This window comes from Tachysurus fulvidraco, chromosome 7, assembly GCF_022655615.1.
Source record: "Tachysurus fulvidraco isolate hzauxx_2018 chromosome 7, HZAU_PFXX_2.0, whole genome shotgun sequence".
NCBI classification, from domain to species: Eukaryota; Metazoa; Chordata; class Actinopteri; order Siluriformes; family Bagridae; genus Tachysurus; species Tachysurus fulvidraco.
The window spans coordinates 9,067,524-9,081,494 of NC_062524.1; the positions used below are offsets into that span (position 1 = coordinate 9,067,524).

Sequence of the window (13,971 nt, forward strand, 5' to 3'; positions counted from 1 at the left end):
GAACTATAGCTGCTATAACGTGAGAGATAACTGGAACTATAGCTGCTATAACGTGAGTGAGAAGTGGAACTATAGCTGCTATAACGTGAGAGATAACTGGAACTATAGCTGCTATAACGTGAGAGATAACTGAAACTATAGCTGCTATAACGTGAGTGAGAAGTGGAACTATAGCTGCTATAACGTGAGAGAGAAGTGGAACTATAGCTGCTATAACGTGAGAGATAACTGGAACTATAGCTGCTATAACGTGAGTGAGAAGTGGAACTATAGCTGCTATAACGTGAGAGATAACTGGAACTATAGCTGCTATAACGTGAGAGATAACTGGAACTATAGCTGCTATAACGTGAGTGAGAAGTGGAACTATAGCTGCTATAACGTGAGAGAGAAGTGGAACTATAGCTGCTATAATGTGAGTGATAACTGATAACTAATGTTATGGCTAATATTCCATAACTATAAATAGTTAAAAAAAAAACACAATAGGACATTTACTAAAAAATTTAAAATTGCTAGGGTTGGAAAAGGGTTGGAAAATCGCTATGGTATTAAAATAATAAAACAATTTCCTAAAATTAAATTCAACAGTACACTTTATTTAAGAAATACCAAATACAATATGTTTGGATTTACCTAATGGCATGTATGTCGGCTAACAGGACCTTGTTTCATGTACTCTCAGGTCATAAAATAAATAAAATAAATACATTTTATTTTTTTATTATTATCATCAAATAAATAAATTTATAAATAAATAAATAAATAAACTTCCCTGTAATAGAAATAAAAATTTCTCTTAGTTCTTGGTACTGTTTGTGTAATTGAGTGCTTGTTGTGGATGTGGATGTTTTCCCACATAGTCTTAGTCCTTGAATAGCATCCTCTTACCTTGGTCCTCCAAACTGGTGGTGTCTGTGTCTGTAGCAGAGGAACCAGCCTCCATTACCGGACTGCTCCCCTCCCAGGACAGCAGCATCTTCTGAGGGTCCATAGTGCCCCTGACATACACACACACACACACACACACACACACACACACACACACACACACACACACACACACACACACACACACATTTCACACACGAAGTTCAAATTGTGCTCAGCCCTAGCTTACAAAATGTAAATGTAAGTCATGCAGAAACACAATCAGTTGCCATACTTTAGTCTGTTGACAGAGGGAGCGCTTTTCCATGACAGGTGCAGCTGGTCAGGGCTGATCACCTGACCTTTCTTGATGGCAAAACCAAGTCGGCAGTACATGGACACAGCATTCTGCAATCAAGACACACAGCTAAGAGTGCATTTTCAGCAATAACCGTCCGAAAGAGATAACCGAGACTTTACAATAATTCCAGAGAATACTGGTGTAAATGCTTGTAATAATGAGAACACAAACGACTCATGTGATAACATCAACGTCTTTCTGTCGTCTCAGTGTAAGCAAGATACATCAATGCAAAGCACATTCGGGCATTTAAGTGACTGTTATTCATGAAATTCGCTTTGTACATCATAGCAATCAGAAAACCACCTCCCTGAAATGATGCCAGAAAAAAAAAAGGGGGAAAGTCAAGAACATTCACACAGAGATAAAATTGCACTGCCTCCTCAAACATGTAAAATGCTGCAGAGAAAAGTGGGTCAGGCAGCAATTCGGCTGAAGACCGTTTTCTCCGTTTGTGCTCGCGCAATGGGATACTGTGAATAAGAGAAATCCTGCGGCTTCATTTGCATATGGTTTACATGTGTAGACTGCATCCAATGTGTTCGTACTCCCAGGTTTAAAGTATTCGGAAGGCATGTGGGTTTTTTCTGGAACTAATTTACAGTGACATTTATTCATATGCATGGTCATCAACGGATGTGAATAAACGAATTCAAACTAATGGGATTAGATGACCGAAGGAAACGAACGGTTACAGTTTGCTCATCCGAAGAAAATATCAAGATAGAGTCAAATTGTAGTGGGAGCCTTGAGTAAAAATAAATTCACTAGTAAAGTTCAAGTTTTTGAATGAGCTCTTTAATTACGAAAAAGAATCAGGCTACAATTACGATGTACCAAAAACAACAACCATGCTAAACATTATGTCAGATGATTAGGCAGTAATGTCTACAAAAAAATATTTCGTTTCATTTCCTAACATAAGAATCAGATTTATTGGCCAAGTGTGTCGACACACACAAGGAATTTGGTTCCAGCAGGTACAGACATAAATAACACTATACTATACAAGAAAACAATGCAGACGATGAGATACAATATGGACAGAATGAGTATAAAATATGAATATAGAATGAATAAAATATGAATATAGAATATGAACGATAAGGAATGTACATAAAGTGTGGGAGTGCAAATAATAATATTGTGAAATATTATGCTTTGTGTGCAATATACAGCGGAAGTAGTGTGTAATATACAGATGATTTGATGACTGACAGTCGTGATAATGAAGTACTTATGATAAGAAGCAGTGAATATAATTATGGTGAGTTGTTGATCAGGGTGATTGCCTGGGGAAAGAAACTGATCTCATCAAATGAGATTTATTTCTTCTGCAGAAGTTAAAAGTGCACCATGTTCAGAAAATATAATGGTGCAGCAATAGTGCATGTAGAATTTGTCTTGTCGGTTGCTAAGAATGGCTTAACTGTGTGTCTAACAAAGTATGAAAGCTGAGCTTGAAACACATACCTTCACCAGGCCCAAGTCAATCTGCAGCACATTCGCCAGCTGACGATATAAATAAGAAAAAGCGAGTTGAAAAACATACAAGATCTATTAATATATCTATCTATATCATACATACATACCTCGGACACGTTGGTCTGCTCATCAATGGATACAAAGATTTTGTACAACAGAGTCTCGAAGTAATCGCCCTGGACCCTGTTCATGACAAACCCCTCCAGAGGTGGCACTGTGAAAGGACCAAAAGCAAAAGCATCAGCACAAATGTTTTCTCTGGAATCGTTCCAAATGGAGGTGAGATTACTCTTTTTCCGCTAGGGACTAATGGTCCACTTAGCCACTATTACAGTTGCTAACAGTTGCTAAAATGGTTCCAGGCAGGGATGAACTAAAAACTTTTAAACCTACACATGGATGTGCCTATGACTCATGTATAGTCCAAGAGCACATTAGCAAAGGAAAGAGGAACTTTTTTATTATTATTATCACATTTTGTCTGGATTTGGTTAAAGCCAGTTTAAATCCACTAGCTAAATGGGTCCTTGGTACGATCTGGGGAGGGTGAAGGCCTCTGAGTTACTGCTTCTGGATCTGCTGCTTATGTCACAGCATTTAAGCTTATGCCATCCTATAGCACACCCAAATTAATGCTTTCATGGACTCCAAATAGACCTCCCTAACTTTTCTACAGTTCAGGAACAAGCTATTTTTTGAACTGTTAACTAACGTACATACCTGATATACAGCTATCATCAGATATGGGTACATCAAGATATATAAAGCCCCGGTTATACAGACCTGAATGGGAAGAGCAAAAAACAAGCATGAAATTTGATGTCACATTACACCATCACATGTAATACAAACCAAATGAATACCTAAATTGTCATTCACGCATCTTCCACAGTAATTTTCCAGAGTATGGATTGCACTTAAACTATTCATACGTACTCTCAACACTTCTCTTTGCTTTTGCTATTAGCTTTTATTCAGGCTGCATGATGAACAGCTCAATCTACTGCATGCCATCATAACACGTCTCATTATTTTTAACTGTTTTTTATTTAGCTGAATTCCTGTCAGCATCTGACTGACTGCGAGCCTCCCGGATATGACACTCACTGAGAACCACATTGTACTCCATAGATCCAGCCAGCTGGGGTCCGGAATCAATCATCTTATCAATGGCTCTCTTCTCCGCTGTAGAACAGATCTGTAATCATCCGACACAGTGACACTTAGAATAATACCACGACTGATGAGCAACTATAAAGGACTGTTTTGAGAGCTCGGGGGACAGGATTTGTTTCCATATAGACAAAAAATAAAGCCCAATAAAACTGAGTTTTTAAAGTGTAAATACGTTCAGGCTGAAAATTTCGAAACATTTTAGAATATTTCTATTGGTCAAGTGGGATAATTAAAAATTGAATAAACTTAACGTAATATGCATTATGGTGCAAAGAAACAACTGTGTAGTGACTTTGTATATACAATGAAATTATACACCTACTGTGTTTTATCAGGTAAACCTCCATATTGATAATTTTTTAGGTAGACACGATCCGTATCAGCCACTAGAGACCAAAACAGGATCATTTTCAGCACAGCACTGACATTGATGTGGTGTTGTGTGGTGCTGGTAGGAGTGTAACCAGCGGATCAGAAATTCTCAGCTTATTAAACACCTCAGTGTCAATGCTGAGTTGAAAATTGTCAACAAAAAATAATCTCCAGCTGACAGCACGATAGTTGGTGATGATGCTGGTTGAAAGGATGGTTAATGAAATGCAAAAAATGGAGCTGTAAATAAAACAAGTTTGGTATGTTTACCACAAAGCTCTGGTCATGTATCAATCACGGTTTGCTTTAAAAAAATGTAAAAAAATAAAAAAATTAAATGAAAAGGCTAAGTGCAGCTGTTTCTAGAAAAGGTCATCCAGCAAAGGTAAACGATTAGTCAGATATGCAACTAAAAGGCCAAGGATAATTATAAAGGGGCTGGAGAAATCTAAAGCTCAGATGAAAGAAACTGTTCACAGAACAGCCATAGACAGAGCAGGGCTTTTATCAAAAAAGTGGAAGTTTATAACAAACAAACAAACAAACAAATAAATAAAGCATAAAATAAATAAATAATAAAAGTAAATAACGATAGATAGATAGATAATCCGTAAGATATCTCATGTTCACAAATAACCAAAAATGCACAGCACATCACAGTAAGAACTCAGTGAGTCCCTGAAGTGAAGCATGGTGTTGGTAGTACTGTACCATGTGGTGGGGATGTATTTTATTAGCATGTGCTGAAAAACTGAAAAGATGGATGGAGTCTCTGTCTCGCTGTCTCTCTGTCTCTCTCCCTCTCCCTGGAAGACTAGTGCTTACCAACGGTGTCCATTTAATCTGACAGATCTTAAGCAATTCTGCCAAGAAGAATGGGCAAATATATAGGGCCAGAGGTGCAAACCTGATAGAGACACATCCCATAAGACATGCAGCTATACAACTGCAATAAAAGGTGGTTCTTGATCCAGGGGTAAATACTAGGAATGCAACCAACAAATGTTTGTTTTTTCGTTCACGTTTGTGTCACAGTAAAAATAAAATTCCAATGTTAGCCATTGTGTCCAAGTACTTGACTAATTTTAAATAATTTCAGCATTATTATTCTACAGCAGGTGTCAGGGTTTTTTTTTTTTTTTTTTAAACTATGCAACATTTAATCTGGTGCTCAAAAGATTGTTTTCTGATTACTTACCCTTATGTCATCTTCGGTGATGTAGCCGGTTTGCGCTACCCACCATGGCTCCACTGAGATCTCCACTGGTTTGGCTGGCAGAAGATCCCTTGCTGATTTTCTTCGAAAAAATTTCTGGTCAGGGACAGATGCTTGCTTAGGCAAGAGCACGTGAATTTCATTACATCTACAAGGCATGACTCTCTGAGGAGTGCTACAGTGCTCTCCTCTGAGTTCTTTTAACACAGCCAGATTTAAAGACCATCTGACGATTTTCATGCTGAAAATCCTACGAGAGCTTTGCACACACTTCATTAACATAGCTGCAGAAACATGAAAGCACCGTGACAGATTGAGGTGCATCAAAGATTCTTTTTTTCCTTCCTTACTTTGGATGACCTGCACTGGTTCATCAGATCGATGTATTGGTTTCGCCCAATGCCGAGAAGCCTCAGACCTGAAAAGCACAGAGTCACCTCAATAACCAGAGCCTTTTTTAACACCCTGCATGAATTCAGAGTTATATAAACAGTCAATACACACACACACATCTTTACACATGATCTTTGTGTCTTGGCAATTAAACCACAAATACTAGGTTCTTCACTACAATATTTAACACACATACTTCATTCAATATTATACCACTTCACCAAGGTTGTAGCTGTTTTCTTCTTTTCTGTCCCACAACCCATCAAATATTAGTACAAAAAACACAAAAGTTTGTCTAATGAGGCTCCTACAGCAAGGTAATGCATAAGGGCTAAAACCAACAAAGGTCGCTTGAATGTCTAAATCACTAGCATGCATGCTGACATTGTCATTCAACAGATTCCCTGCTGTTTACTGAGCTCGAAACATCTCACAGTTCAGGGCTTTTAATTTGATATAAATAACTAATATGCATGAATATTTTATAGCAGTGTTGCCTCACAGCTCCACCATTCTGTGTTCAATCCCTGGGGACTTGACTCTCAAGTGCCTCTAACTGTCAGTGAGTGTGTCAATGAGTGTGAAAGCGTGTGTATGAGAGTGTGAATAGGAGTGTGAATGGGAGTTTATTAAAGTGATAATGGGAGTGTACGAGAGTGTAAATGGGAGTGTACGAGAGTGTAAATGGGAGTGTACGAGAGTGTAAATGGGAGTGTACGAGAGTGTAAATGGGAGTGTACGAGAGTGTAAATAAGAGTGTAGGAAAGTGTAAACGGGAGTGTAGGAGAGTGTAAACGGGAGTGTATGAGAGTGTATGAGAGCGTGTATGGGAGTGTGTATGGGCATGCGTATGGGCGTGTGTATGGGCGCTTGTATGGGAGTGTGTATGGGCGTGTGTATGTCCCATCCATGGTTCCCAGGATACACTACACATCCACCATGAACCTGATCAGGACAAATCAGTAACTGCTGTCTAAATATATAAACCATAAAACAAATTTCTCAGTTTTCCCTCGTCCCATTATGGTATTTAAATAAAAACTGTAAAATTGTCAGTCACAATGTTTAACATCAAAAGTTAAATAAAAAATGACGAAAAAAATTACATTTAAAATGGAAAAAAAGTTTTGATAAAAATGGGGAAAGAAATATCACAAACTTAAGAACCCTGCATGACTCACTTGCAAGGCTCATGACTCAGTAGCTCAATTTACCTGCACTTTTCGGGGATGCAACAGAAAAGTATCTGCAGCCAGGAGCCATCAACAAAATTAGCTGTGATCTCTGGCTAGAAGGACAGATACTCTTTCTCTCTGTCTCTCACCTGTCAATCATAGCCAATCAGGGGCATCTTTAAGCTCATGTATGTGGAAGAGAGCAGACAGTGTTTTCTACTGACTGTGTTACTGCTGTGATGCAGCATGAGAACTAGGCTTTACGTGTTAGGGAAGGACATGTTAACCTTCAGCCTCCCCAGGTGGTAGTTCTGTGAATGAGATGGATAGCTGGGGGGGGTACTTGCACTAGCATTAAAGGCATTGCCATTGTTTACTTCAATGACATGCAACTGATTCTGATACTCCTTTTATCTGTATTGTTTTTACAGCTGCTCTTTGAGCCATCCTGGTGGAGTTTCAGATCTGAGCAACTTAAAATGACTCATCCTGACACACACACACACACACACACACACACACACACACACACACACACACACACACACCTGCAGTCACGTCGATGTTGTTGGTTGCTAGATCATAAACGTGATCAGACATTTTTGAAATATATTTCCACTGTACTTTACCAACACAACAATATAATGTACATCATGATGTATTACACATCACCACAATCCACTTTTCTTATATAAGGCTGTTACTGTGTAAAAAAAAAACATTTTCTAACATTTTACTGATAAGATTAGTTAATTTTTTGTATTTCTATTTACAGATATTGAATAAAATACTGCTTGGTTAGAATTCTCCTACCAATCCTACATATCATGAAACATACTGGTTAAAATAAGAACATATTTGACAATCATATTGCCCATCCCTTTTCATGTATAATTTATAGTGCATGAGAATGTAGCTATTTAAAAAAATATATTCGCTGCTAGGATATATTCAGAAGTCCTAAGAGTCCATGCCTTATTTATTTTTCCCGTTTTCTCATTATCTCGACATAAAAAAAAATACTCGTGATAACGACTTAATTTTCTCATGATCCCGACATAACAAAAGTTGTTTTGTCGTGATCACTACCTAATTTCCTTGGTTCTAAGTTCTACATTTTAGCAGTAACGCAGCATCATGGTTGATCGCATGCGCCTTTCCTTCGATCAGGCTCTCATGTGATTGACAACTTCCACATAAGTGTCCGACACTTAAGAAGGAGGCTGTGATGTCTTCAATCTATAGGCAAACACAACATGGTGACCCTGCTAAGGTTAATCCAGCCGCTGTTTCTGAATGTTACTGAGTGTCTCACAGTTAAACTAGCCACACGTACATTGTACGGGCGGCTTTCAGATACTTAGCGTTAATCGCGGTGAAAGAGGAAAGCGAACATCTGTAAGCTCTTACATCACAGAACAATAAATTAATACAAAACAATAATTTTTTAATAAATGCGTGACAAAAATATTGACAGTATTTATGAGAATAAAGGTTTAGCATTTTACTAATCCACTACATGTTAAAAATAAAGTACATGAGGAGATCACAAGAAAATTACGTTTTTATCACGACAAATCAAGAAGGAAAAAATAATACATGGCCTCTTAGGACTTCCGTAGATATATTACAAAGCTTGGCTTTTTAGTTACTGCTACATCTAACTGCATGCAAACTGGCACACATTCTTTTTGGCTTGTGGCCATGTGAGTGAGCATGAGAAGGTCAGTCATAATAGTTAATCAACTTCAGAGGCTCACAGGGAATTGGCAAAAGCAAAACAGGGGGAGAACTTACAGTCAGCAGCAGTGAAGTTGGGCAGAGAGTCGTAGCTCTTCTCGCTGTTCATAATGTCCTGGAAATGAGAATGAACATTGTCAGAAACTTTAAATACTAAAATCCCAGTTGATTCTAGAGTGTCAAGTCTCGAGTGTCAGTGAAGAAGAACCTATTCTTATGAAGCCTGAAGAACAAATATGACCTTCTCCTTCATTTCATTCAGCAAACCTGAACCTAAATAAAATATGCTGGATAAAATGAATGTGCAAGTGTGGTATGGTACCAAATGTCTAAACCCATCACTCGGTGACGCAATCTAGAAAAAGGCACAGGTCCTTAAGTGACAATAAGTCTGTATGATTTGATATGATTGAACAAACAAGACAATTTTATCATCTTTATTGTAACTAAAGCAATATGAGTCATTATTACACTGTTATAAGTGCATCTATTAACTAATGTGTAAAAAATCAACAACAACATTATAACAGTGGAAAAACTTACAAGAATAAACAAAAAATATATACACATACAACACGCAGTGAAATGTTTTAGGTTTTCACATATCCCAGGTTATTATGAGCCTGGGATCAGAGCTCAGGTTTCAGCTATAGTACAGCGCCCCTGGAGCAGGTGAGGTTAAGGGCCTTAACACCCAATGTTGATGTCTCAGCAGCTTGTGGGCTTGAACCCCCGACCTTCTGATCAGTAACCCAAAGCCTTAACCACTGAACCATCACGTCCAAAATTAAACTTACTGTTTTCTTTTATTTTACTGAATTGAAGGCACTTGTCAAAAACTTTGAGAACAGCCATGTTGGATGTTGTTTCTGCAATATTTGGTTGTATTTTTCATTCTTATTTATTTATTTTAATTATTTCCCCCTCTCTGTGGAGGGTTGATTTTGTTTGTTGTTTTTAATAGATTCATTCTTCTTTGTGTTTCTTCTCTTTTGCTGCCTCCTTAGTCAGGTCAGTTTTACAACAAAGTATTCAGTCTATGAATGAACTACTGCATTAGATATACATAAGCGGCACAACCTGATTGACAGCATGTACAGTTACAAATATATCCTGAGTTAAAGAAGAATGATCAAAATGACCTGAAATGATTTCAAATTTTTGTAAAGATGCCCCCCTGCTTCATCGATTGTTCTTTAAAACCTTCAAAACAGTATAAAGTATTAAAGTATATTGTTTTGCACCTTGGGACTGAGAGAAATTTCAATTCTTTTCTTATGTATGTACTGTACATGTGAAAGAGTTGACAATAAAGAGAACTTGAACTTGAAGTATATAGAATTATTGTGTTGTGCAATGCAAATATGATAAAAGGATCTTTGGAGTTGAGTTTAAACATACGTTCAGTTTAAGATGTCTACTCAAAGATCTTTAAGGTGATTGGCTTTGAGATTATATTGCTTTGAGATTTTGCTGCTTTCACTGTACAGATTCAATTTCAGCAGACATTTATATAACTCAATCAAGATTTATTTTAATGGATAAAATGTTTCATGTCTGTACTAATAATTAGTCCTATAATATTTACATTCAAGATGCTGGCAGAGGAACTTATCCAGAGAAACTTATGTATTTATCTCATTCATATAACTGAGCAGTTGAGGTTTAAGGGCCTTACTCAAGGGCCCATCAGTGGCAGCCTGGTGATCCTAGGATTCGAACTTGTCACAGTCCAATCAGCAGTCCTACATCTTAACCACTGAACTACTACTTCCGAAAAATTTACCACCATTTATTTTCATTTGTCATAATGATATATAACATACTTGGTTTTTAACATATTTCCATGTAGGATACATCAAATGTTCTCATTGTAAATACTTTGAATTTAGATTTTTTTAATATTCCCTGAAGCTCAAGACATTTGTTCGAGCTCATGAGGCTCATGATGATTGTTTTTTCCATGAGGCCAACTTCTAGTGATCATGTCTTGAGTTCAAAGTCTATCCCTGATGTCGCCCCGGTTAAGTCTATACCGTAGCTAGGGTTGGGAACCAAGAACCTTATTCAGGTTCTTATTCAGAACCGGTTCTGTTTTTCAACTGGAACCGGAACCGAGCGGAATTTTCAAGTTTCGGTTCCAAACGCGGTTCCGATGCGATGACGGGCAAAGAGCTGGGAGCGGTCACTTTAAATAGCTACGTCTTACCTCATGAATATTAATTGTTTACACTGTTTACAGTCACGCAAGCAAATTAACGCAGCTTACCACAGAAATCAGTCACTCGCGCTGCTGTGCTGAGGTACGCTTTGTGTTAAACATGTCTAAAAAAGTCTAAAGTGTGGATTCATTTCCAAAGCTACAACAGTGAAGCAAATCTACCCCCTCTGAGAGGGTTTTCTCCACAGCTGGAGATACAATAAGCCAGGAAAGGTCTTGTCTTCTCCCAGAGAAAGCAGACATGTTAATTTTACTTCAGAAAAATTGCTGTTTTGCTAAGTTGTAATTCTGGATGTTAAATTTGATGTTGGATTTATTTAAATTTAAATTGATATGAATTGAAATGCTCTGTTTAAAATATTTAAAGCGTGGTTAATAAACACAAATGGACTTGTTTAAGCACTGTGCATTATTTTTCACATTTCTTTTATTATGGAATCGGAATCAAAACCGGGAAACGTAAGGCAGAACTGGAACCGGAATCGGAACCGGAAAATTTATTTTGATACCCAACCCTAACCGTAGCTAATCTACAGAAACACAGCACAGTGTTCAGTCACTGATTTGTTCTGGAAGTGTACTGGAATTATATTGGGTGTGGAACTGCATAAAAAATTCATACCTGTACAGGCTAGTCTGTTACCGCTTACAACATTTCACTTCAGGTATTATAATATAATCTGGATCGCCTGGAAGCCCCAGTAAAGATCACGATATAGAAATGCTGTTTACTCAAATTTGATGGCCAGCCCAAGGCAACCATACGCAGTGACAGATTTCCAGCTCGCACTGCTTTTCGACTGTAGACGGCGATGTGTGGGAGAAACAGATCTGTTTGTGAGTGTGAATTCAGCATGTGATTTCACTGACAACTTTAATAAACATTATCCCTGCATTTCAGCCTCCTGAGCTCAGCCAACGTAGACCTATTACTTCATATTATGCCGGTCTGCTACACGGTTTGCTGTGTAAAAAAGTGTTACTTATCGATTTGGCTGGACTTCTGCAGTACGATCCTCTCCTCTGACCTTTATATCAGAAAATTATCTGCTCTCACCATGTTCCAAGGATTGCAAAACCATTTGTTTGGTGTGCTAACTAAAAACATTGAGTACACTCTGTAGCACAACACATGAAATACTAATGCTCTCTGTATTTATACCAATCAGAAATGGCCAATTTCTTAGCTTTGGTTCTTGACCTGAGAATACATGATCAAAGTAGAGCAATTTTTTTTTGTAGATTGGTGCTCAACAAACCTTCTCCTTTTCGCTATTGATTGACACTATGCAAAAGCAAAACCTTTAACATGCTACTTATATTTTCCATGTTATTAGATTATGTTACTCGCTGCAAATCCTTCCACCGGATTCACAACATCCATCAGCCTTTACTAGAAGTTACAGAAGACATGCTGCCTTCATACAAAAACACTGACAAGTCTGTGTAGCGTATTACTCTCCAGCTAACGCAACACACAGTCAGCTCATGGTAAACAGGTCAAGATAAAATCAAAAAACGATACGAAAAGTATGAGAAGAGAACATCACAGGTCATAGCCAAACGTTGGCCAATGAATTCCTTAAATTTGACAAGAATGTAAATACTTTGTGCTACGATGCTGTGACACATTCAAACTGTCCCTTACACAGTGAATCAGTATTATAGTATCAGTATATAGTATAGTATTATAGTATTATGGTATCAGTACTGACACTTTAACTCTGGACTGTCACTGTCACTTTAACTCTTGACTTGCACAGCACAGTGCCACTTTATACACCATTTACACACCATACTGCACCTGGACACTTTAAGGACAATCTTTAAAAAAAACCATAAACATTTATGTATAAGTATATTTATGCATACTACGTATATACATTATTTCTCCACTTATATTTGCATATTTTATATAGTTTGTTTATATAGTTTTTATATAGTTTATACTTTATTATTTTATTATCTCCTTTGGATTTTGGTTTATTTTTTTATTCCAAAATTGCATTCCCTTTTTTATGCCTATATACTGGACAGTTGCAAAAAGCATTTCACTGCATGTCGTACCCTGTATGTATGTGTACATGACAAATAAAATTTGATTTGATTTGGTGTATGAGTACAGTTTCTGTCTTAATGCACTGTACTGGACTAGCTATCTGCCACACTTTATTACATCATGTTTTAGTCTATGGGATTGGAAAGCACTTTAGAGATTTTACATTCTATGTGGGATTGCTAATGAATTTATGATTTGTCTGGTTTCACCAATAATGTTACTCTAGTTTAATTAATGTGGATGAGACAAGATTTTATAAACACGCCAGTGTTACTTACATGAGTTTATAGACACCATCACATCCATATGTGCTTTCTGAACATTACATAATCTTCTCACATGTAGTCAAGTAATTAATGGACTTTAATGTAGTTTTTCCACTCCAGCTTTGGCAGAATCATGTCTTCATGGAGCTCACATTCTGAAAAGGCTTGGACTTCTTAGTTTCAGTGAAGGAAAATTGAAAGCTACAGCATACAATGATATTTTATATATGTGTGTGTGTGTGTGTGTGTGTGTGTGTGTGTGTGTGTGTGTGTGTGTTTGAGTGCGCTTCTAACTTTTTTGGCAACGGTTTGTAAAAAGAACCACATATAAGTGTGATGTTCAGGCTTGCACATATTTTTGCCCATTTAATTGTATATAAAAAATGCATATTAAAACTTACCTAAACTAAACCACCTTTTATGTAAAAGCAATGAATTAAATCAGACCATTGTTTGTCCATGCCCTAAACCGACCACATTCTTGCTTCATCACACATCTATCAAATGACCTGAAGGTAGTCTTCAGTGTTTTTTTTTTTGAATGCTTCAGCAATCAAATCAGACAAAACTTTGGATTTAAAACACTGTCTTATAAAGTTTAGCTGCTAGATTAGATCAGTTTGTTACTGTACTGTGT

General features: G+C 37.3%; 1 protein-coding gene across 1 annotated transcript in view; it reads right to left on the reverse strand.

Annotated features, from left to right (window-relative positions):
- The window catches only part of fam91a1 (family with sequence similarity 91 member A1), a 28,106-nt gene that overhangs the window by 8,511 nt on the left and 5,624 nt on the right, over positions 1-13,971 (reverse strand). The window contains exons 4-12 of the mRNA XM_027133873.2: positions 8,846-8,903; positions 5,831-5,898; positions 5,463-5,576; positions 3,824-3,914; positions 3,437-3,499; positions 2,824-2,930; positions 2,705-2,743; positions 1,166-1,278; positions 892-1,001 (exon numbers count right to left, since the gene is read on the reverse strand). Coding sequence (XP_026989674.1) covers positions 892-1,001; positions 1,166-1,278; positions 2,705-2,743; positions 2,824-2,930; positions 3,437-3,499; positions 3,824-3,914; positions 5,463-5,576; positions 5,831-5,898; positions 8,846-8,903 — 763 coding nt within the window. The remainder of the gene's footprint in view (positions 1-891; positions 1,002-1,165; positions 1,279-2,704; positions 2,744-2,823; positions 2,931-3,436; positions 3,500-3,823; positions 3,915-5,462; positions 5,577-5,830; positions 5,899-8,845; positions 8,904-13,971) is intronic.